Source organism: Plecotus auritus, assembly GCF_963455305.1.
Source record: "Plecotus auritus genome assembly, chromosome: 15".
NCBI lineage: Eukaryota > Metazoa > Chordata > Mammalia > Chiroptera > Vespertilionidae > Plecotus > Plecotus auritus.
In genome coordinates, this window is record NC_137781.1 from 4670260 (window position 1) to 4695296 (window position 25037).

Sequence of the window (25037 nt, forward strand, 5' to 3'; positions counted from 1 at the left end):
CTGCGGACGCACCTGTCGTTGGCCACGGGCAGGGCGATCTCGAACTTGGCCAGGAACTGGAAGTACTGTTCCTCCGTCTGCTGCGTGAAGCCGGTCCCCACCAGCAGCATGCGGAGGTCCTCCGCCCGGATCACCCCGTTCTTGGCCACGGAGCGGGAGCCTTTGATGTTGAAGATCCGCTGCAGACACTCGGACAGCCAGATGGGGTCCAGGAAGTAGAGGTTCCGCAGGCCGTGGCTGGTGTCCGGGAAGTGCAGCAGCGCGCCGGTTTCGATGAGGAAGCTGATGGCTGCGCACGGCAGCGGGGGAGAGGGGGAGGCATCAGACCAAGCGCAAAGGCGAGTCCGGGGTGACACATTCCTCCGGGGAAGCAGCCAACACGTGGGGCCCTTCCGGGTTGGCTGCCCCCCTGCAGGTGCCAACGTGCTGAAACGACTGATCCCTGTTTTCCCCAGATTCCGTCTTCTTTAAATTTTAACGCACTTTTATTGACTTTAGAGAGGAAATGGGAGAGGGAGAGAGAGAGACAAACATCCATGATAGGACAGAATCACGGATCGGCTGCCTCCTACATGCCACATGCTGGGGATCGAGCCTGCAACCAGGGCATGTGTCCTGACCGTGAGTCAAACCCGGGACCTTTCAGTGACGGGCTTATGCTCTATCCGCTGAGGCAAACCGGCTAGGGCTGATTCCATCTTTGCAAATTCGTGCATTCATTAAAGTTGATTGGTGGCCCGGCCGGTGTGGCTCAGTGGTTGAGCACTGACCCGTGACCCAGGAGGTCAGGGTTCAATTCCCAGTCAGGGCACACGCCCGGGTTGCGGGCCCGATCCCCAGTGTAGGGCGTGCAGGAGGCAGCCGGTCCATGATTCTCTCTCATCATGGATATTTCTATCTCTCTCCCTCTCCCTTCCTCTGTGTGAAGTCAACAGAAATGTATTTTTAAAAAGTTAATTTGTGACCCCAAACTCAATCCCCGCAGCGCACCTGTGGTCCTTTGCGGACAGGCGCAGAGCGGTGACCCTTCTCCAGGCTCCCCGTGCCCGCGGCCACCCCCCCTACACCCCCCTCTCCCTGCCCGCGGCCACCCCTGCTGCCCCCATCTCCCTGCCCGCGGCCACCCCCCGCTGCCCCCATCTCCCTGCCCGCGGCCACCCCTGCTGCCCCCCTCTCCCTGCCCGTGGCCACCCCCCGCTGCCCCCCTCTCCCTGCCCGTGGCCACCCCCCGCTGCCCCCCTCTCCCTGTCCGCGGCCACCCCCCGCTGCCCCCCTCTCCCTGCCCGCGGCCACCCCCCGCTGCCCCCCTCTCCCTGCCCGCGGCCACCCCCCGCTGCCCCCCTCTCCCTGTCCGCGGCCACCCCACTGCTGCCCCCCTCTCCCTGCCCGCGGCCACCCCCCTGCTGCCCCCCTCTCCCTGTCCGCGGCCACCCCCCGCTGCCCCCCTCTCCCTGCCCGCGGCCACCCCCCCTACACCCCCCTCTCCCTGCCTGCGGCCACCCCTGCTGCCCCCCTCTCCCTGTCCATGGCCACCCCCGCTGCCCCCCTCTCCCTGCCCGCGGCCACCCCTGCTGCCCCCATCTCCCTGCCCGCGGCCACCCCCCGCTGCCCCCCTCTCCCTGCCCGTGGCCACCCCCCGCTGCCCCCGGCTACCCCCCACTGCTCCTCTCTCCCTGCCCGTGGCCACCCCGCTGCCCCTCCCCCTCCTGTGACCGCCCACCGGACTGCAGGTCCTCGTAGTCACTGATGTCGTTGCCGGGCATCTGGCCCACCAGCCGCTCCAGCTGCCTGTCCGTCAGGTACTGCACGTCGTCGCTCAGGCGTCGGCGCTGATGCTCGGCCAGCACGGCCTCCTGGAGGCTCAGGTAGCTCCTGGGCACCTGGGGCAGGTGGGCAGGCCTGAGCCCTCCCATCCCACGGGGGCCCGGCCCCCCCTCCGCCCGCTGCCCTCCTGAGCCCTGAGCGGGTGGGGTGCCTCAAGCCCAGCCCCCCTGCCCCCCCCAGAACGAGCTCGCACGGGGGCCAGGAGCCTCCGGTACCCACCAGCCGCCCGACGAGCCGCTGGCAGCCGATGGTGCTGCCCACGTCCCTCATGCTGCACGTGACGTGAAAAATCAGCTGCCGCAGCCCCTCCTGGCCCTCCAGGGTCTTGCAGGAGATCTCGCTGTGAGAGCAAAGGAGACCCCCCCGACCCCTCTTTTAAAAAAATATATTTTTTATTCATGTCAGAGAGGAAGGGAGAGGGAAAGAGAAACATCCATGGTGAGAGAGAATGGTGGATCAGCTGCCTCCTGCACGTCCCCTCCTGGGGATCGAGCCCACAACCCGGGCCTGTGCCCTGACCGGGAATCGAACCCTGACCTCCTGGTTCCTAGTCCGATGCCCAACCCCTGAGCCACGCCGGCCGGGCGGACCTCCCTGTCTGACAAGCACCGGGGCGTCTCTGATCTCCCGAGCGTTTCGTCCCCAGCGATGGGGAGTGGAGAGAAGGCGTGAGCCACGCACACAGAGACGCTCCTGGGGGTTGTGCTGGGACAGGGCGCCCCCCCCCTCCCCCCGCTGTCTTCCCAACGCGCCCATTTCACAGAGGAGCAAAGCGAGGTGGTGCAAGGAGCCGACTCAGGGCGAACCCGGGTCTCCGGCCCAGGGCTCGGGCCCCTGTTGTCACAGACCCCAGGGGACGCTCTCGAGGACACGGGGGAGGGATTCTGCCTCCCGAGCCAGGCAGGGGTGTCCCCGGGCCACCTGTGCTCCCACGCTCACGGAACGCCACACAGAGGGAGGGAACCCCAAAACGGCTCGTGCAGCCGTGGTCACGCACGCTGTGCGATCGGCAGAGAAGGGTACTACGCTTGTCCTGAACCTCAGTTTCATCATCTGCAAGATGGGGACGAGAGAAACCCTGCAGGGCTGATGTGAGAGTTCAAGGACAGGAGGTGGGAGGAGGCACCAGCCCACAGCAATGGTCCATCTTGCCCAACACCCAGTGGCACCCTCGCCCATCCCAGCCCCGTGGGGACCCCCCCCAGACCCCATGTGAGGACCGGGGGTGTGTTCTTAATCAGTGATGGATAAAGGTGTCTGGCCGGCGTGGCTCAGCGGTGGAGCGTCGACCTAGGAACCAGGAGGTCACGGTTCGATTCCCGGTCAGGGCACATGCCCGGGTGGTGGGCTCGATCCCCAGGAGGGGGCGTGCAGGAGGCAGCCGATCCCTGATTCTCTCTCTCCCTCTTCCCTTCCTCTCTGAAACCAATAAAAACATCTTAAGAAAAAACCCCAAATGGGATGGACCGTGCAGGCTCAGCCCCCGGCCACAGGGCTGGTGGGGGTGACGCAGGAAGCAGGCACACAGAGAGGGTCACCCCTCGCTGCTCCTCACCCTCCCTCCGGCCCTGTCTGTAACCCTTCAAGCCAGAAGATGCCCCAGAGGAGCCCAGCCCTTGGTTAGGCGCCCCCTGCAGGCGGACCCCAGGTACTGCAGGGAAGGTGGACACGTGCGGGACCAGCAGCCACAGCCACCGGCGAGGTCAGAGCACGCGACAGGAAGGCCGGGGACACTCACTGGAGGTGTTTGAAGGTGATGTCCGGGAAGCCCGTGGCCCGGGACCCCGAGGGGGAGCGGCAGAGCGCCAGCACGTACGCCCGCAGCGTCGCGATCCTCTCCACGCGGAACTTGCTTTCGATCAAGTCCAGGTGCGTTCCCACCACCAGCACCACCGCGTTAGGGGCCTTGGCCTGCAACGGAGGGCCCCCCGCCCCCGGGCTGGGCTGAGCACCTGCCCCTCGCCTGCACAGGGGAGGGGAGCCCCCTGCCAGGTGCACAGGTGAGCCCGCCTGGACGCCTGTGGCCCCAAGCCTGTCACTCACCCAGGGCCGCCTCGGCACGCCTGTCTGCAAACCCCCGGGGGGCTGTCAGGCACTGACTGAGGGGTGCATGGCCCCCCACCCCCCGTGACTCTCCCAGGGGCTGGGTTTCTGATCTCGGCAGACAGTGCAGCTGCATACGGGCCCTGTCACCTTTCCAATGAGAGGGAGCCCTGTCGCCTTTTCCCCAATAGTGAGGGGCTTTGAAATGCAGGGAGAAGGGCCCTGGAGAGTTTTGCTCCGTGGTTAGAGCGTCGGCCTGCAGACTGAAGGGTCCCAGGTTTGAATCCAGTCAAGGGCACGTACCTCGGCCCCGGGAGGCAATCCATCGATGTGTCTCTTTCACATCAATGTTTCTCTCTCTCTCTCCCCCTCCCTCCCTTCTACTCTCTCCAGAAGAAAACCAATGGAGCCTTAACCAGTTTGGCTCAGTGGCTAGAGCGTCGGCCTGTGGACTGAAGGGTCCCAGGTTCGATTCCGGTCAAGGGCATGTACCCTGGTTGCGGGCACATCCCCAGGTGGGGGTGTGCAGGAGGCAGCTGATGGATGTTTCTCTCTCATCGATGTTTCTAACTCTCAATCCCTCTCCCTTCCTCTCTGTAAAAAAATCAATAAAATATATTTTAAAAAATCAATGGAAAGATATCCGGGTGGGGATTAACAAAAAACAAACAACAACGACAAAAACACTAAATTGAGGTAAAAGGCAATGCCAAGCGCCCCGGCGAGTTGGTTCAGTGGTTAGCGCGTCGGCCCACGCACCGAAGGGTTGTGGTTGGAGTCCCGGTTAAGGGCACCCACCTAGGCTGCAGGTTGGATGCCCTGGCACCTGTCGGGGATCATGCTGGAGGCAACCAATTGATGCGTCTCTCTTACATCGATGTTTCTCTCTCTCTCTCTCTCCCTCCCTTCCACTCCCTCTAAAAATCCATGGGGAAAAATACCCTCCGGTGAGGATTCACAACAACAACAAAAGGTGCCAAGCGCTTCTTCCTAACCATTTCTTTTCTTTTTTTTTTTTTCCCCTCCTTCTCTGTCCATGGTGGGGGGGGGCGCCCTAGCAAAGCGGCCGGACCCCGGGATGCCCGAGGACTGAGGCCTGACGGGCCGGGGCCTCTCACCTCGATGTTGAGCAGCCAGAACTGCAGGCTGGCCACGGCCTCCTCGCCCAGCGCCAGGTTCCACACCACCACGTACAGGGCCTTGTCCGTGAAGAAGCACTGATTGACCGTGGCCATGCTGGCCGGGCCGCCGATGTCCCAGACGCTGAACTCGATGGACTCAACCTACTTGAGCGACAAGGCGGGGGGGCCGGGGAGGGGCCTATTACACACCTGGGTTCCAGGCGGTCCCATCGAGACAGCCCATCGCTCGGAACACTGTGGTTAGGGCCTAAACAAGGCCTGGCGGCCCAGCCGGCGTGGCTCAGGGGTTAGAGCACCGGCCCGCACACCAAGGGTCTCGGGTTCGATTCCCGGTCAAGGACAGGTGCCTGGGTGGCAGGCTCAATCCCCGGCCCTGGTTCTGAGTCGTGTGCAGGAGGCAGCCAATCGATGTGTCTCTCTCACATCGATGTTTCTCTCTCTCTCCCTCCCTCCCTCCCTTCCCACTCTCTCTCTAAAAAATTAATGGAGCCCTGACCAATGTGGCTCAGTGGATAGAGCGTCAGCCTGCAGACTGAAAGGTCCCGGGTTCGATTCCAGTCAAGGGCATGTACCTTGGCTGCGGGCACATCCCCAGTAGGAGGTGTGCAGGAGGCAGCTGATGGATGTTTCTCTCATTGATGTTTCTAACTCTCTATCCCTCTCCCTTCCTCTCTGTAAAACATCAATAAAATATATATTTTAAAAAATAAATGGAGCCCTAGCCAATTTGGCTCAGTGGATAGAACATTGGCCTGCAGACTGAAGGGTCCCGGGTTCGATTCCGGTCAAGGGCATGTAGCTCAGTTGCAGGCTTGATCCCCGGCCCTGGTCGGAGCAAGTGCAGGACGCAACCAATGGATGTGTTTCTCTCACATGGATGTTTCTCTCTCTCTCTCTCCCTTCTACTCGCTCTAAAAATCAATGGAAAAATATCCTCAGGTGAGGATTCACCAAAAACAAAACCACAACAACAACAAAAAAAAAATCAATGGAAACAAAACTCTCAGGTGACGATTAGCAAAAAACAAAAAACAGCCAAAGGTATCACCATGGAAAGCTCGGCCGTCTCGCTGTGTGTGCTCAGAGACCGTAACCCAAGTGAGGGGAAGGGACCCGCGGGGGTGGGAGGGCAGAGGTGGGTTTGGGGGGGCCTCTATCTCCTGCTGACGGAGCAGGGGGCCGGGCCCTGAGCCCCGAGTCCGCCCGTGTCTGCGGAACATTGGGGGGCACTGTCCGGCCTCCATCTGGGCTGCAGACGGACGGTGGGAGGCACCCCGCTGCCGGGAGCCTGGGCGCTGATGTCACAGGAAGGCCCAACCTCCGTCTGAGCTCAGCCCAGGCCCCGGCGGAGGAGGAGCGGGGCCTCCGGACTCAGGCACGTAGGTCAGAGGGCGGCGCCCCCCCAGGAGGCAGGGGACTGCCCTCCCCCCCCCCGCCACGGGAAGGAGACAAAAGCCGCCTGTTGGGGTGCCAGGAAGGGCTGTGTACAAGGGGCTTCTCTATCGCGCTGTGAGGTCAGCGTCTGGCCCGGCTGCGGTTTTCTGGAGCCGAGCGCAATTCCCACGAAGCTGCGGGGGCGGGAGGGGAGGAGGCAGGGGGAGGGGGGGCCCTGACCTGCCTTTGGAGAAAGAGGAACGCGGACAGCTGTTCTCCGCTGGCCAGAGGGCCGGGCGTTCCAGAGATGAGGGGGCTGTCCTTCCTTTCTTTTAATAGTTTGCCTTTTTTATTCTTTATTTCTAACATATATTTTCTGCCCTCACCGGTGTGGCTCAGTGGATAGAGCGTCGGCCTGCGGACTGAAGGGTCCCGGGTTCGATTCCGGTCAAGGGCATGGACCTTGGTTGCGGGCACATCCCCAGTAGGAGGTGTGCAGGAGGCAGCTGATGGATGTTTCTCTCTCATCGATGTTTCTAACTCTCTCTCCCTCTCCCTTCCTCTCTGTAAAAAATCAGTAAAATATATTAAAAAATATATATATTTTCTATTCATTTCAGACAGGAAGGGAGAGGAAATGAGAGATAGAAACATCAGTGATGAGAGAGAATCACGGGTCAGCTGCCTCCTGCACGCTCCCTACTGGGGATGGAGCCCACAACCCAGGCATGTGCCCTTGACCGGGAATCAAACCCGGGACCCTTAAGTCCGCAGGCCGACGCTCTATCCACTGAGCCACACCAGCCAGGGCAAGAGTTTGCCTTTTATTAAACAAAATTATTTTTATTTATTTCAGAGAGGAAGGGAGAGGGAGAGAGAGAAACAGCCACGGTGAGAGAGAATCATGGATGTTTCCCTCTCTCCCCCCTCTTCCTTCCTTTCTCTATGAAATCAATAACAACATATTTTAAAAATATACATAAAAGCTCATCAAAGAAACATAACTGACAACCAGGACTAAGAGTCGATGGCCCGCAGTCTCAACTTCTAACAGAGAAGCTACAAGGTCACATTTAAGAAATTCCCTGCTCTTGCCGAAACCGGTTTGGCTCAGTGGATAGAGCGTCGGCCTGCGGACTGAGGGGTCCCGGGTTCGATTCCGGTCAAGGGCATGTGCCTTGGTTGCGGGCACATCCCCAGTGGGAAGTGTGTAGGAGGCAGCTGATGGATGTTTCTCTCTCATCGATGTTTCTAGCTCTCTATCCCTCTCCCTTCCTCTCTGTAAAATATCAATAAAATATATTAAAAAAAAAAAAAAAAGAAATTCCCTGCTCTTGTCCGGCTGGCGTGGCTCCGTGGCTGAGGCTCAGTGGCTGAGCGGTGACCAATGAACCAGGAGGTCACGGTTCCATTCCGGGTCAGGGCACATGCTCGGGTTGTGGGCTCGATCCCCCGTAGGGGGCATGCAGGAGGCAGCCGATCCATGATTCTCTCTCATCACTGATGCTTCTCTCTCTCTCCCTCTTTGAAATCAATAAAAATAGATTAAAAAAAGAAAGGAAGAAAGAAATTCGCTGCCTTCGGCAGGAGCTGGATGGAAACAGCACCCGAGGAGCGGGGGGGCCCTGCCCACATCCTGGGCCTCAGACACAGGCTGGGGGGCCGCCTGGGCGCTCTGCAGAGGAAGAGAGGTGCCCGGGGACGCTGCCTCCCACCCTCAGGGCCTCTGCACCCAGACCATCCCTGACCTTGGCTCTGGCGCCCGCGGGCCTCTGCAGCTCCCACTTGGTGGTCCTGATGGTGGCCTCGCCGTGGGCCAGCTGGGGGGCGCGCCCCGTCTGCAGGATCTCCAGCAGGGTGGATTTGCCCTGGCGCGGGGGCCCCACCACGATCATCTTCATCAGCTTGCACTTCTCCGCCTTCCGCAGCTGGGCGCGCAGGTAGGACAGCATGGCCTTGGGGCCTGGACACACAGCGCAGGGCAGTGTGGCTCAGCGGATAGAGCGCCGGCCCTCGAGCAGAAGGCTCCCCGGTTCGATTCCCAGGCAAGGGCACGGACCTCGGTTGCAGGCTCGATCCCCAGCCCCCTCCCCCCCCTCCGCCCCCGGTTGGGGGCCTGTGCAGGAGGCAACCAATCGGTGTGTCTCTCTCACGTCGATGTTTCTCTCTCTCTCTGTCTCTCCCCCTCCCTTCCACTCTTATTCATCAATGGACGCCTTAGCTGGTTTGGCTCTGTGGCTAGAGCAGCCGTGGGCAAACTACGGCCCGCGGGCCGGATCCGGCCTGTTCGGGACCCTAAGTCTAACGCTAACCCCTAATCCTCCTGCACGCCCTCTCCCTGGGGATCGAGCCCACAACCCGGGCGGGTGCCCTTGACCAGGAATCCAACCGTGACCTCCGGGTTCATAGGTTGATGCTTAACCCCTGAGCCACACCGGCCGGGCCCGACTTTTATTTATTTACTTATTTGAAAGCGTTACAGAGGTCCCTTTTGTTGTTGTTACTTTTTCTCCCCATTCACCCCCTCCTCCCTGCACCCGCCCCTCCCAAGCCTTCGCCACCCTCTTGTCTGTGTCCACGGGCTATGCATATACGTCTGTAAGTTCCCTGGTTAATCTCTCCGCCCTCCCCGCCCCCCCCCCCCCCCCGCGCCTCCCCGCACCCTCACCACCCCTCTGAGATCCTGAGATCCCGCAGGCTGTTTCCTGGGTTCCACGTCTCTGCATCTATTTCTGTTTCGTCGGTTTAATTTACCTTCTTTCCTGATCTCCGCGGGCACGTTGCTGACGTTCAGGTCTTCGATGTCCAGTTGCCAGAGGTTGCTCAGCTGCCCCAGCTCGGGAGGGAGTTCTCTCAGGCCAGGATTACTGAGGACAGCACATGGGACACGCACACGCACACGCACACGCACACGCAGCAGCCGGTCAGCCTCGGAGGCCGGCAGGGGCCACCGAGAGCCTGCACCCCGAGCCCCACATCGTGGGCCCCAATTTCGAGCATTCCACTGAAGTCCTCATTGCAAAGCCTTTCTCCCTGGACAGTCAGGGGTGGCTTTTACTGGGCCTCCTCCCCCCACTTTCTCGTCTGGTCACCGCCTTAAAGATGATCCATCACGCCCGGCCGGCGTGGCTCCGTGCTTGAGCATCGACCTAGGAACCAGGAGGTCACGGGTTCGATTCCCGGTCAGGGCACATGCGCGGGTTGTGGGCTCGATCCCCAGTAGGGGGCGTGCAGGAGGCAGCCGATCCATGATTTTCTCTCCTCACGGATGTTTCCATCTCTCTCTTCTCCCCCTCTCCCTTCCTCTCTGACATCAATAAAAATATATTAAAAATAAAAGATGCTCAATCACTACCTCTTCTCAAAAAGGCAGAGCAACTTGAATCATGTAATATTTCCATGAAGATTTTCACACTGTCTGAACCCTGGGGCAGTGCCTGCTGGGAGGTGCTCAGTCAAGGAAAGGATGAACGAATAGTTCTTCTCTTCAAAAAACCCCACCATATTGCCCTGGCTGGTGTGGCTCAGTGGATAGAGCATCGGCCTGTGGACGGAAGGGTCCCGGGTTCAATTCCGGTCAAGGGCACATGCCTGGGTTGCGGGCTCGATCCCCAGTAGGGGGGCGTGCAGGAGGCAGCCGATCCATGGTTGTCTCTCATCATGGATGTTTCTATCTCTCTCCTCCCTTCCTCTCTGAAATCAATAAAAATATATAAAATAAAATAAAAAATCCACCATATATATACATATTTTAAATATTTTTATTCATTTCAGAGAGGAAGGGAGAGGGAGAGAGAGATAGAAACATCCATGATGAGTGAGAATCACTGATCGGCTGCCTCCTGCACGCCCCCCACGGGGGATGGAGTCTGCAACCCGGGCATGTGCCCTGACCGGGAATCGAACCAGTGACCTCCTGGTTCATAGGTCAGTGCTCGACCACTGAGCCACACCAGCCAGGCTGTTCTTCTCTTTATAACTGAGCATCCCTACGCCCTGCCTCCCCTCCCGCTCGTCCTTGACCAAGCCCCGTTCCTGACCCCCCTCTCCTGCCCCCGTCTCCCTGGCCGTGCCCGCAGGTGGATGACGGACGGACGGACGGACGGACGCTCTGCCTCCCGGGCTGCGCACTTACTTTCCCAGGTAGAGCTCCGACAGGCTCCTCAGCAGGCACACCGAGGGGGGCACGGCGTCTAGGTGGTTGTCGTTGAGACAGAGGACCTCCAGGGACTCGCTGAGGAAGGCCGGGAAGTCCAGCGGGCAGGCTGCGGGGACACGGGAGAGCGGAGGGCCGTCTGAGAGGGACCAGGGACCACCGGTGGCGCGGGGGCCACGTGGGGGCGGGGGGACCGGCCCCACCTCAGAGGAAGACGCTCCTGTCCGACCTAGGATGCTCATTCTAGCACTTCCTCCACCAGGTGGCCTTGGAGATGCGGCAAAGATGGGAGAACAAGGCCCTGGCCGTGTGGCTCAGTGGATAGAGCGTCAGCCCCGGACTGAAGGGTCCCGGGTTCGATTCCGGCCAAGGGCACATGCCCGGGTTGCGGGCTCGATCCCCAGTAGGGGGCGTGCAGGAGGCGGCCGATCCATGATTCTCGTCATTGATGTTTCTCTCTCTCTCTCCCCCTCTCCCTTCCTCTCTGAAATCAATAAAAATACATTAAAAAAAGAAAAAGAAAAAAATGAGGTGTGGCCCTGACCGGTGTGGCTCAGTGGATAGAGCGTCGGCCTGCGGACTCAAGGGTCCCAGGTTCGATTCCGGTCAAGGGCATGTACCTTGGTTGCGGGCACATACCCAGTGGGGAGTGTGCAGGAGGCAGCTGATCGATGTTTCTAACTCTCTATCCCTCTCCCTTCCTCTCTGTAAAAAATCAATAAAATATATTTTTTTAAAAAAATGAGGTGTGGAACAAGGTATGTGACAGCTTCATTGATGAACCACAACATGTGTGCAGGTAAACCCACACCCCTTGCATTTATGTGTGCATGTTATATTCACACGTGGACACACAACGCATGAATTATGCATGTTACCTTAACGCACACATGTGAAGACCTGCACGCGTTAAGTGACATGCTGTCACAGGCATGTATATACACACACCACAATGCATGTGTGTGTGTCTGTGTGATACATGCATGTCAGACACAAACATAATTGTTACCAGAGACACATCAAGTCCCACAGTTGTCTCTGGGGGAGAAAATTACCGGGAGACTGACCATTCCTCCCACATCCTCCGGTACTGTTCACATATTCCGCTTACCGTGTCCACATATGACTTCCTCAGTTCAAGAAAAAGCTAGTGAACTAAAGACATAATAGTATGGGCTTAGTTTTGACTTTTTAATCTATTTGTATTGATTTCAGAGAGGAAAGGAGAGTGTGAGAGAGAGAGAGAAACATCAATGACGAGAGAGAATCATGGATCGGCCGCTACCTCCTGGGAATCGAACCGTGACCTCCTGGTTCACAGGTCGAGGCTCAACCACGGAGCCACGCCTGCCCGGCACAGGCTTTGTTTTTATGTTGCCTGCTAGAGGCCGGTGCACGAATTCGTGCACCAGTGGGGTCTCTCGGCCTGGCCTGCAGGATCGGGCCCAAACCGGCTCTCCGACATCCCCTGAGGGGTCCTGGATTGCGAGAGGGCGCAGGCCAGGCCGAGGGGCCCCACCGGTGCATGATCAGGGCCAGGGAGGGACATGGCCGGGGAGGGACCGCGGGAGGGCTCCAGGGATGTCTGGCCCATCTCGCTTCGTCCGATTGGCCGGACCCCACCAGCAAGCCAAACTACCAGTCGGAGCGTCTGCCCCCTGCTGGTCAGCGCACGTCATAGCGAGCCGTTGAGCGGCCTTAGCATATCATTAGCATATTATGCTTTGATTGGTTAAACGGATGACCGGACGACCGGGCACGTAGCATATTAGGCTTTTATTATATAGGATGATGGCATTCTCTAAAACACTAGCCGCCCTGGCTGGTCTGGCTCAGTGGATAGAGCGCTGGCCTGTGGCCTGAAGGGTCCCGGGTGCGATTTCCGGTCAAGGGCACATGCCTGGGTTGCGGGCTCCATCCCCAGGAGGGGGCGTGCAGGAGGCAGCTGATCCATGATTCTCTCTCATCATTGATGTTTCTCTCTCTCCCTCTCTCTTCCTCTCTGAAATCAATAAAAATATATTTATAAAAAATAAACCCACAAGCCAACTCTCTCGTATTTAAGCGAGTTCATTCATCGGGCTAAAGATGCCATTAGCATGACAGTCACATCCGACTTGCCTTTTCAGGGCCCGGCCGGAGTGTGTGAGTGGAGAGAGGACCTGGCTCAGGGCCTGGGAACCCACACGGGTGGGAATCAGAGAGCTGGGTTTCGGCAGAATCTTCGAAGCGCCTTATCCCCCCCCTCCTGGGGCGGGGAGGGAGGGGTGCCTGCCCCAGAGGGTCCCTTTCAGCTGGGAGATGTCAGGGCCTTTCGCCTGGGTCTCTGCCAGACGAGCGAGAGGGAGAAGCCAGACCCTCTTGTTGGGCTGAAAGGATGCTCCCTAGCCTTTCATCTCAGCATCCCCCCCATCCCCTACCCCCCACCCCCCCAACTCTGGCTTTTCCCACACACGGAGCTGCAGAGTCAATGGAAACAGGGTAGCCTGGCATCTCAGACTGCTCCGGGGGAGACGGCAGCGGAATACCGGACCCGGTGCCCGGAAAACCGCCTGGTTAGCCGCAGTGCTGAATGGGACGCCGTGCAGCGCCCCCTGTGGGAACAAGCGTGCAACTGACTTAGAAAGGCTTGGTACTGGACCACCCTATTCCATACGGAAATGTTCAAAAAGCCTTTTTTTTTTTTTTTTTTTAAATTAAAAAGAATGATCGCCCTAGCCAGTTTGGCTCCCTGGATACAGGGTCGACCCACGGAATGAAGGATCCTGGGTTCGATTCCGGCCAAGGGCACATACTTCAGTTGCAGGCTCGATCCCTGGCCCTGGCTGGGGTGTGTGGGGGAGGCAACCAGTCGATGTGTCTCTCTCACATCGATGTTTCTCTCTCTCTGTCTCTCCCCGCCTTCCACTCTCTCTAAAAATCAATGGAAAAAAAATCCTCAAGTGAGTATAAAAATAAAACACCCCGAAACCCTCTGTTTTTTAATCAATGGAAAAGAACGACCAACTTTATCCTTCCCTCTACCCGAAGCTCATTACAAAGAAGCAAGGCTGTGGTCAGGGGTCGAGCATCAATCTACGCCCAGGAGGTCACGGGTTCGATTCCCGGTCGGGGTACATGCCCGGGCTGTGGGCTCAATCCCCAGTAGGGGGCGTGCGGGAGGCAGCCGATCCATGATTCTCTCTCATCCCATCATTGATATTTCTCTCCCCCTCTCCCTCTCCTGTCCACTCTGAAATCAGTAAAATTATATATGTGTGTATATATATTTTTTAAAGAAGTCTTCTTTTTTCTTCAACGAAAAAGAATGATCAGCCGAAACCAGTGTGGCTCAGTGGCTAGAGCGTCGGCCTGCGGACTGAAGGGTCCCAAGTTCGATTCCGGTCAAGGGCACGGACCTTGGTTGCGGGCACATCCCCAGTAGGAGGTGTGCAGGAGGCAGCTGATGGATGTTTCTCTCTCATCGATGTTTCTAACGCTCTATCCCTCTCCCTTCCTCTCTGTAAAAAATCAATAAAATATATTAAAAAAAAAAAAAAAAGAATGATCACCCCTAACCTGCCCTCAGTCACCCCGAAGCCCGTCACGAAGAGGCAAGGCTGGCGTTCTCCGCAGGGCCCTGGTGCTGGTGAAGCCTCAGGAGCAGACGCAGGGAGGAGGCGCTCTGCTCCCCGACGAGGCGGCACCTGTCCCGGATCGCCCGCCCGCCCGGCCGGCAGAGCACAGCTTGAGGCGTTTATGAACGGCAATTATGCATCCCCCAGTTATTTATGGCTCCGCGGGTCTGCAGGTTACCGGAAAACCGGCCGCTCCAAATTATTTTTGGACGAGGCCGCTGCACAAATATGACTACTTGAGTGCGCGTAAATGCACTCGGAATGTTACTATCCTTCTGCAAACAAGTTATCTTTTATGGCTCATTCCTTCCCCAAAGACCAACAGCCCCAAGAGAGTAACAGCACGGAGGGAAGAGGTGTGCTATGTGCTGCTTCTTCTTTTTAACTTCGTTAATCCTCACCCGAGAATGTATTTCCATTGATTTTAGAGAGAGTGGAAGGGGGGGGGGGAGAGAGAGAGAGAGAGAGACAGAGAGAGAGAAACGTCGCTGTGAGAGAGACACATCAACTGGTTGGCTCCTGCACACGCCCCCACCAGGTTGAGCCTGCAACCGAGGTACATGCCCTTGACCAGAATCGAACCCGGGACCCTTCAGTCTGCAGGCCGATGCTCTATCCACTGAGCAACACCGGTTAGGGTGGGTCTCTTTCTTTTCCCCCCCGATGAAGGCCTCAACTTCCCAGGTGTTTCCGTCCCTCTCTCCCTCTCCCTTCCTCTCCTTGTCATCAATAAAAACATATTTTTTAAAAATATATTTTATTGATTTTTTACAGAGAGGAAGGGAGAGGGATAGAGAGCTAGAAACATCGATGAGAGAGAAACATCGGTCAGCTGCCTCCTGCACACTCCCCACTGGGGATGTGCCCGCAACCAAGGTACATGCCCTTGACTGGAATCGAACCCGGGACCCTTCAGTCCGCATGCCGACGCTCTATCCACTAAGCCAAACCGGTTTCGGCCACATTTTTTTTTTTTTTAAATGCCAGGCGGGGTGTACCTGCATACACACCTCCCCACCTTACCTGACGGAAGAGGATGAACACGAACTGGTTTTCCTAGAAATAGTCTCCGCTCAGCTGGCCTTGTCACATGACCAGCACTAACGTTCTAGCCAAAAAGTTCTGTTTCCGACGAGTTCGGGGGGAAGACCCTAACTCCCTCTGGAATGTCAGCCCAGCCCGGATGACCTAGGGCCGCGGTCGGAAAACCGCGGCTCGCGAGCCACATGTGGCTCTTTGGCCCCTGGAGTGTGGCTCTTCCACAAAATACCACCACGGCCTGGGCGAGTCTATTTGGAAGAAGTGGCATTAGAAGAAGTTTAAGTTTAAAAAATGTGGCTCTCCAAAGAAATGTCCATCGTTGTCCTGTTGCTATTTGGCTCTGTGGACTAATGAGTTTGCCGACCACTGGGCTAGGGGACCGAGGGTGGCCGTGTTTGCATGTAGATTTCACAAGATCCCACAGTGTGGCTCTAAGAATGTCACTGTGGCCCAGCCGGCATGGCTCAGGGGTTGAGCGTCGACCTAGGAACCAGGAGGTCAACTGGTTCGATTCCCAGTCAGGGCACATGCCCGGATTGCGGGCTCGATCCCCAGTAGGGGGTGTGCAGGATCCATGATTCTCTCTCATCACGGATGTTTCTCTCTCTCTCTCCCTCTCCCTTCCTCTCTGACATCAATAAAAATGTTAACAACAAAGAAAGACTAACATATTTAATGCATCTAAGGCAGTGCTCACAGGCAGCAGGCCACCCACACACAGCAGCTACAAGTCTCATCCGCTTGTAAACCGGGGAGGGGTTTCAGGATAATGTCAGGCCTCACGTGCCCCACAGGCAATGGGTACTGTTCACCTCCAGGGTTTTCAGCCAAACGTGGGCATCTCTGGCATTCGCACAGGGCATTGCGGGAGCGGGGGTGGGGGAAGGGGGGGAAAGCAAGGTACCACCCGCCCAGCATCCTCATCACCAGCATCCTCAACCCCAGTACCACACACACACCTGTCTCAGTCCCTGACCGCTGGCGCCCTCTGGTGGTGAAGAAGGAAATGCGCTTTGTTTTTAGTCCTTCATTTCTGTGGGGAGGGGGAATAAAAAAAAAAAAAAAAAAAAGGAGTCAAGATTTGAGGAGAGCAGGACAAAGACCTTACTATTTGGGCCGGGACGATCTGATGCCCGAGCCTGCAGAGAGAAGGGAGGAAATTCCACCCAGATTCCTGTGTCGGCCCCCCCCCCCCCCCCCCCCCCCCCCCCCGCGGCTGACGGGTGAGCGTCCCCAGCCACCGCCTGCGAGTGACGCCAGTTGTGGGCATGAGTCTTTGGGGCCAGAAACAGCTGGAGAAGGTGACCTAAGGCAGGCCTGGCGCCCGGTTCGCATTTCCCAGCTTGTCCGCTCCAGGCAGGTGTGAGCGGGGCGGGGCGGGTCCCGGCAGGCGTGCCCGTGTCCACCAGATGCCACTCTTTCGAAGGTGAATCTCACCACGGATGCTCTCTCCGGGGTGTACGTTCCGCTGAGTTTCCGTATATTTTCAACACGATGTTTTTATTTATTGAGTTTATAACGTGTCGGGCATATGGCCCGACCAGGAATCAAACCAGGTGGGTGACCTCCTGATTCCCAGGTCAACGCTCAACCATGGAGTGACACCAGCTGGGAGATTTTCACCTTTTTATTCCATCTCTCTCACATCCGTGTTTCTCTCTCTCTCCTTCTCTCTCTAAAAAAATCATTCAATCTATATACACATTGCTTAGCAGTTGGCAAAAACGTTAAAAACTTTTTTTTCCCCCTCTATTCATGTTATGAATTTATTTTAAAAATATTCATTTTATTTATTCATTTGTTTTAAAATGTGTTTTTATTGATTTCAGAGGGAGGAAGGGAGAGGGAGAGAGAGAGACACATCGATGATGAGAGAGAATCATGGATCGGCTGCCTCCTGCACGCCCCCTAGTGGAGATGGAGCCCGCAACCCCGGGCACGTGCCCGGACCGGGAATCGAACCAGTGACCTCCTGGTTCCTAGGCCGTCGCTCAGCCACGGAGCCACGCCAGCCGGGCACATGTCTGATGGTTAAGCCCCCGGCCCGGGTCACTTCGTGATGGCCACGAACCGAGGAAGCGAGACCCATCCTGAGGGACTGCTGGGCGGGGCCCCACACGTCTCAGAACCTGTGGGACAGAGGCTCGCTTACTTGCCAAATTGGTTTCTGGAGAGATCCAGCGTCTTCAGCTGAGAGCAGGTCCACTTCTCCGGAGGGGGCACGGCCACCAGCTGGTTGCCCTGCAACTTCAAGGACACCAGGGCCTGGGACAGAGAGGGAGGGAGACAAAGGTGCTGTTACATGCCAAAGGGAGGCCGGCCGGTGTGGCTCCGCGCTTGAGCCTCAACCTAGGAACCAGGAGGTCACGGCTGGATTCCCGGTCCGGGCACAGGCCCGGGTTGTACCCTCCATCCCCAGTAGGGGGCGTGCAGGAGGCGGCCGGTTCATGATTCCTTCCTCTCATGGATGTTTCTCTCTCTCTCCCTCTCCCTTCTTCTCTGCAATCAATATATATCTTTTTTTAAAAAAGATATATATTATTGATATTTTACAGAGAGGAAGGAAGAGGGATAGAGAGCTAGAAACATCGATGAGAGAGAAACATCCATCAGCTGCCTCCTGCACACCTCCCACTGGGGATGTGCCCGCAACCAAGGTACATGCCCTTGACCGGAATCGAACCCGGGACCCTTCAGTCCGCAGGCCGACGCTCTATCCACTGAGCCAAACCGGTTTTGGCAATATATATCTTTTTAAAAATGCCAAAGGGAGGGAGAGCCGAAGAGAGAAGTCAGTTCCCCGGGCCAAGGGCAGCCACAGGTCACGACCGATGTACCTGGACCGAGATTCTGTAGTGTGGGCTCGAGAGGGTCTTAAGATTCGGGATATTAGCCCGGCCGGGGATGGAGCCCGCAACCCGGGCATGTGCCCTTGACCGGGAATCGAACCGTGACCTCCTGGTTCACAGGTTGATGCTCAACCCCTGAGCCACGCCGGCCGGCCAGGGGACAGGAATTGAGCTTTCCTTAACCCCTTGTGTCTCCGAGCTGCAGGAGAAGCGAACGGGGTGATTTTCCCACCAACGCTGCGAGGGAGGCACGGAGGCCCGCGGGGACTCACATCCAGCTGGAAGAGGCCCAGGGGGACGTCGCGGAGCGCGTTTTCCGAGAAATCCACGTCCTTCAGGTGGTTTTTCCAGAACACGGCCATTCTGTCTGGCAGACACTCCAGGGCATTCTGGGACGCCTTGCAGCACTTCTATCCGTTTGCCGAGAAAGAGAAAGAGAAAGACGTGAATTAGCTATTTCCCCGCCCTGGATTTGTAGAGAATGGGCAGTGGGAAGGGAGGGAGAGGGAGAGGGAGAGGGAGAGACATCAATGTGAGAGAGACACATCGATTGGTTGCCTCCCCCACCCACCCAGATTAGGGCTGGGGATCGATCGAACCTGCAACCCAGGCACGTGACCTTGACCGGGAAACACACCTACGACCCTTGGGTGCGCGGGCCATCGCTCTAACCATTGTACCACACTGGCCAGGGCTGAATTCGCTTTTTTTCTTTTTAAATATATTTTATTGATATTTTACAGAGAGGAAGGGAGAGGGATAGAGAGCTAGAAACATCGATGAGAGAGAAACATCCATCAGCTGCCTCCTGCACACTCCCTACTGGGGATGTGCCCGCAACCAAGGTCCATGCCCTTGACCGGAATCGAACCTGGGACCCTTCAGTCCGCAGGCCGACGCTCTATCCACTGAGCCAAACCGGTTTCGGCTGAATTCGCTTTTTAAACATGACAGTGCCTATGAGAAAGACTTTCCAAATTTGATTAAAAAAAAAAAAAATCAGACCTCTCACCCTAGCCGGTTTGGCTCAGTGGATAGAGCGTTGGCCTGCTGAGAGAGGGTCCCGGGTTCGATTCCTGGTCAAGGGCACGTCCTTCCACTGCAGGCTCGATCCCCGGCCCTGGTTGGGGCACGTGCAGGAGGCAACCAATCGATGTGTCTCTCTCGCATCGATGTTTCTCTCTCTCTCTCTCTCTCTCTCTCCCCCTCCCTCCCTTCCACTCTCTCTAAAAACCAGTGGGAAAACATCCCCGGGTGAGAATTAAAAACAAAATAACAGTAAGACCATGGCTCTGTGACAAATTGGACTCAGCTCACGAAGAGGCTACAGACTGTGGTCGCCCCGTTGGGGAAGGGACGGAGACGGGGTTGGGGGGGGCGGGAAAGGGGGACTCCTAGCCCGTCTCCTCCCGCCCAGAACATCTGGCCCATTGTCCTTGGAGATAATGGGACCATTCAGGCCCCGGGCTCTGGAGAGCAGGCGGGTTCCCACGAGCAGATGTTTAAACTGGAAACGGCGCTGCTGACGGAGAGTTTCCTGGCTCTGAATCCACGGCGGGAAGAGACTTCCTCTGCCGGTCTGTCCGCTTTAGCGACCCGACTTCCCAAGAGACAGAAACACCAGCTCATTGTTGGGATTATTCTTTCTTTCTTTCTTTTTTTTTGTTTTGTTAATCCTCGACCAGAGGATATGTTTCCCATTGATCTTTGGAGAGAGTGGGAGGGCCTGTCCGGTGTGGCTCAGGGGTGGAGGGCCGACCTAGGAACCAGGAGGTCGGGTTGCGGGCTCCATCCCCAGGAGGGGGCGTGCAGGAGGCAGCCGATCCATGATTCTCTCTCATCATGGATGTTTCTCTCTCTCCCCCACTCTCCCTTCCTCTCTGACATCAATAAAAATGTATTTAAAAAAAAAAAAAAAAAAAGAGCCGAAACCGGTTTGGCTCAGTGGATAGAGCGTCGGCCTGCGGACTGAAGGGTCCCAGGTTCGATTCCGGTAAAGGGCATGTACCTTGGTTGCGGGCACATCCCCAATGGGAGGTGTGCAGGAGGCAGCTGATCGATGTTTCTCTCTCATCGATGTTTCTAGCTCTCTATCCCTCTCTCTTCCTCTCTGTAAAATATCAATAAAATATTTAAAAAAAAAAAAGAGTGGAAGGAAAAGAGGGAGGAGAGAAAGAAAGAGAAACATCGATGTGAGAGAGACACAGCCATTGGTTGCCTGTTGCACGCGCCCCCATCAGGGCCAGGGATGAACCTGCAACCCAGGTACGTGCCCTGGACTGGGAATCGAACCCGAGACCCTTTGGTGGAAGTGCTGATACTCTAACCACTTAGCAACACTGGCCAGGGCTCTGCTTTATTCTTCGTTTAGGGCCGTCTGAAAGGAACCGAGCCCCCCTTTCTTGGGCAGAAGTCATCCGAGGCCCCACGGGCACGCTGTAACCATGGAAACGTCTGTGGGTCTGACGGTGCAAATCTCAAGCCCAGAGCCACAAGGTCTAGCTTTCAGCTGAGTTACCTGCCTCAGACACTCAGTTGCTGGATGCTGAGTGACTTGTCTTTTTTTTTTTTTTCTTTTTTAACCTATTTTTTTTATTGATTTCAGAGAGGAAGGGAGAGGGGGAGAGAGAGAGAGAGCAACATCCGCGATGAGAGAGAATCATGGATCGGCTGCCTCCTGCACGCCCCACCCTGGAAGCTGAGCCTGCAACACAGCCATGTGCCCTGACCGGGAATCGAACCGGTGACCTCCTGGTTCCTAGGTCGACGCTCCACCACTGAGCCACGCCGGCCGGGCTGGAGTGACATTTCCCGTGAGTGACACTCCAGAGGCTGCACACTGAGCCCTCGGGGATTGCGGGTCTGATACTCACCAACGGGCAGGCCCAGGCATCTGGAAACACCTTCAGCTTATTTCGGGAGACATTCAGGCAGCGGAGTGACTTGAAAGAATGAAGGAACATCGCCGGGAGTTCGGTCAGTTTATTATCGGAAATATCCAGTTCCTGCAGCTTCCGCAAACCAATCCAGTTGGTGGCTGGTGGGGGGAGGGGGGGGGGAGGGAGGAAAAGGGTGCCTGGGTCAAAAGATCCTGCTCTGGAAGAAAAGGACCAATCGAGTCAGGGGACGGCGGGCGGGACGTACCACTTTCTTCCTCAAACAGTTTCTCTAAGTAGTTTTTCGAAGCCGTCAGCTTCTGCAGCTTGCAGAGGTGCAAGAACCCGGGCGGGAGGTGGGCCAGCTTGTTGCTGGAAATGTCGACTTCCAGGAGCCTGAGGCGGGGAAGAGGGAAGTGAAGGCGTCGGAAGGAAGAGGGAAAAGGCTCCTGTTTGCTATCCCTGCAGACAGGGAGGCGCGCCCTTTCTCCGTCTGCTGGCGAGAGTGTGTGCATTCAAAAGGCAACAAGGGCCCGGCCGGCATGGCTCCGTGGCTGAGCGTCCACCGAGGAACCAGGAGGTCACCGGTTCGATTCCCGGTCAGGGCACAGTCCCGGGTCGTGGCTCCATCCCCAGTGGGGGGCGTGCAGGAGGCAGCCGATCTACGATTCTCTCTCATCGTGGATGTTTCTCTCTCTCTCTCCCTTCTGCGCTGATACTGATAATACATATATATATATACATATATATATATATATATATATATATATATATATACACACACATATATGTATATATAAAATAAAGCCCTAACCAATGTGGCTCAGTGGATAGAGCATCGGCCTGCGGACTGAAAGGTCCCAGGTTCGATTCCGGTCAAGGGCATGTACCTGAGTTGCAGGCACATCCCCAGTAGGAGGTGTACAGGAGGTAGCTGATGTTTCTCTCTCATTGATGTTTCTAATTCTCTATCCCTCTCCCTTCCTCTCTGTAAAAAATCAATAAAATATATTAAAAACAAACAAACAAACAAAAAAAGCTGAGGCCTCTGGGCCTTGCTCTCATTCCTGCAGGACCCAGACTGGGCATGGCGGGCAAGCAGGTGGGAAAGGCTGCCAGTGAGCTGTGTAATGGGGGGCACACACACCACCCACGTCTGCATTCACCTTGGGCATTCTCTCATTTTAGTTTATTTATTTATTTATTTATTTATTTATTTATTTAGAAAGAGGAAGGGAGAGGGAGAGGGAGACAGAAACTCGGATGAGAGAGAAATCTCATCCACCAGCCGCCTCCTGCATGCCCCCTACTGGGGATCGAGCCTGAAATCGGGACATGCGCCCTGACTGGGAATCGAACCCATGACCTCTGGGTGCATGGGATGATTCTCAACCAACGGAGTCACACCGTCCGGGGCTGAAGATTTGTTTGAAAACCACAGACTACAGCACTGGCTGCTTTGGCTCAGTGGATAGAGCGTCGGCCTGTGGACTGAAGGGTCCTGGGTTCGATTCCGGTCAAGGGCACATGCCGGGATTTCGTACTCGGTCCCCAGTCTGGGGGCGTGCAGGAGGCGGCCGATCCATGATTCTCTCTCATCACTGATGTCTCTCCCTCTCTCTCTCTCTCCCTCTCCCTTCCTCTCTGAAATCAATAAAAATATACACAGAGTGGCCAGATGAGGATGATCTCTGAACGCATAATCATCTGGCCACTCAGTGTCTATCCTATAGAATAAAAGGCTAATATGCAAATTGTCCCCTCGACCAGGAGTTCGACCAGCAGGCAGGCCGGCCAACCGCCCATGTCCCCTCGCCCTGGCCAGGCTGGCCGGACCCCACCCATGCACGAATTCATGCACCGGGCCTCTAATATATATCTACATACACTGAGTGGCTAGACTACTATGTGTTCAGAGATCATCATCATCTGGCCACTCAGTGTATTTTAAAAATAAACATACAGTCAGGGACCACAGGCAGTAGAGGTTGGTGCCAGCAACTGGGGTGTAGACCCCCCCGCCCCGCCCCCGGTTCACCCCCCGCACACCGGCCATGCGGGAGGCCCACCTGGAGCAGATGATTTCGTCGGAGGACTGCACCCCCGGCAGCTCGCCCAGGTGGTTGTCCGAGAGGTTCAGCTTCTGCAGGTTAATGAGCCCCCAGGGGACGACGGACGGGAGGGAGGCCAGGCAGTTGGCGGACAGGTCGAGCTCCGTGATCTGGCAGGAGATGTCGATGAGCCAGTCGATGTCCACCCAGGGCAGCTTGAGGTGGGCCCACTTCACACGGAGAGGCTGGGCGTGGCAGAAAGGGAGAGAGACAGACATCAGCGCTTCCCAGGTGGGACAGCGTCCCCGGCGGGCTGACGGCTGGGTGAGGAGACCCCCCCGTCCATGGCCATGGGTTGGCTGTTCAAAATTGGCTGCGGTGCCCTCACCGGTGTGGCTCAGCGGATGGAGCGTCGGCCTGCGGACTGAGGGGTCCCAGGTTCGATTCCGGTCAGGGGCATGGACCTTGGTTGCGGGCACATCCCCAGTAGGGGGTGTGCAGGAGGCAGCTGATTGATGTTTCTCTCCCATCGATGTTTTTAACTCTCTATCCCTCTCCTTTCCTCTCTGTAAAAAATCAATAAAATATATTTAAAAAAAAAATCAATAAAATATATTAAAAAAAAAATTGGCAGCGGTGATGCACTTCCCTCTCTGGCCACTAGGTGGCGGTGCGTGTCTTGTCTGCAACTCCTTAGCTAAGTAATCCAACTCCGAATGCCCCTTCTCTGACACCCTCTCAAAGCTACCAACCAGGAGGTCCCGGTTCGATTCCCCGTCAGGGCACACGCCTGGGTTGCGGGCTCGATCCCCAGTGTGGGGCATGCAGGAGGCTGCGGATCAATCGAGGATTCTCCCTCAACATGGATGTTTCTATCCCTCTCTCCCTTCCTCTCTGACATCAATAAAATATATATTTAAAAAAAACCACACACGCTAAAACCTCAGCCGACAGTGGAGATCAATGGGGGTTTCTCTGCAGTCCCCTGTCTGCTGTCCGAGGAAGGTTCTAGAAGCCTGAGAACCAGGCGATGCCAGGCACGGAGACGCGCCGGAGGGGTCGGGGCTCCACCCGCCTGTCTCCACAGAGGCAGTATGATGACATGATGAAAAAATACCAACTCGCCTTGGCCAGGGTGGCCCAGTGGATAGAGCACCGGACCTACTGTGTGCGGAAGGGCCGCAGGTTCAATTCCCGGTTAAGGACGTGCACCTGGGTTGCAGCTTTGGTCGGAGCGTGTGAGGGAGGCAACGGATAGATGTGTCTCTCTCGCATCAATGCCTCTCTCCTCTCTCTCTCTGTCTCTCTCTTTCTCTCCGTCTGTCTCTCTCCCCACCCTCCCTCCCTTCCACTCTCTCTAAAAACCAATGGGAGCCCTAACCATTTTGGCTCAGTGGATAGAGTGTCGGCCTGCGGACTGAAAGGTCCCGGGTTCGATTCCGGTCAAGGGCATGGACCTTGGTTGCGGGCACATCCCCAGGTGGGGGTGTGCAGGAGGCAGCTGATGGATGTTTCTCTCTCATCGATGTTTCTAACTCTCTATCTCTCTCCCTTCCTCTCTGTAAAAAAATCAATAAAATATATTAAAAAAAACACCAACAACAAACCAGTGGGGGAAAAAATACCCTTGGGTGAGGATCTCACACACACACACACACACACACACACACACACACACACACACACGAACGAGACAACTACTTCAGCAAGGTCACTGCCATGAAGTCAAGGGCGTTTCCCAGCCTTGTACATACATGGGGGCAAAGCACCCTTCTCCTGCCTTGCCCTCGCCTGACACTCCGAACCCACATGCCGCTTCCTCCCCGCTGGGCACCTGGGGAGGGAGGCACACCCACCTCCGGCTCCTGACGCATCATCGCTGGACCCTGTGGACTGAGCCCTCCTTCCGCCGGCCGCTCAGAGGCACTGTGCTGTCCCAGGTTCGAGACCCGGGCAGCCAGACACTCCCACCGCCAGGGGCTCGCCTTCTGAAGGTCACTTGAATAGTCAGGAAAAAGCCCCAGGTGATCTGGGGAAGCCCGGGGCCCTTCTGACGCCAGCCTG

General features: G+C 56.7%; 1 protein-coding gene across 1 annotated transcript in view; it reads right to left on the reverse strand.

Moving 5' to 3' along the window:
• LRRK1 (leucine rich repeat kinase 1) overlaps positions 1-25037 on the reverse strand; it is a 68930-nt gene that overhangs the window by 23261 nt on the left and 20632 nt on the right. The window contains exons 7-20 of the mRNA XM_080651776.1: positions 22992-23218; positions 21191-21318; positions 20920-21083; positions 18319-18456; positions 17350-17462; positions 16157-16230; positions 10519-10648; positions 9138-9250; positions 8132-8346; positions 4986-5150; positions 3563-3735; positions 2044-2164; positions 1721-1880; positions 13-289 (exon numbers count right to left, since the gene is read on the reverse strand). Coding sequence (XP_080507902.1) covers positions 13-289; positions 1721-1880; positions 2044-2164; positions 3563-3735; positions 4986-5150; positions 8132-8346; positions 9138-9250; positions 10519-10648; positions 16157-16230; positions 17350-17462; positions 18319-18456; positions 20920-21083; positions 21191-21318; positions 22992-23218 — 2198 coding nt within the window. The remainder of the gene's footprint in view (positions 1-12; positions 290-1720; positions 1881-2043; positions 2165-3562; positions 3736-4985; positions 5151-8131; positions 8347-9137; positions 9251-10518; positions 10649-16156; positions 16231-17349; positions 17463-18318; positions 18457-20919; positions 21084-21190; positions 21319-22991; positions 23219-25037) is intronic.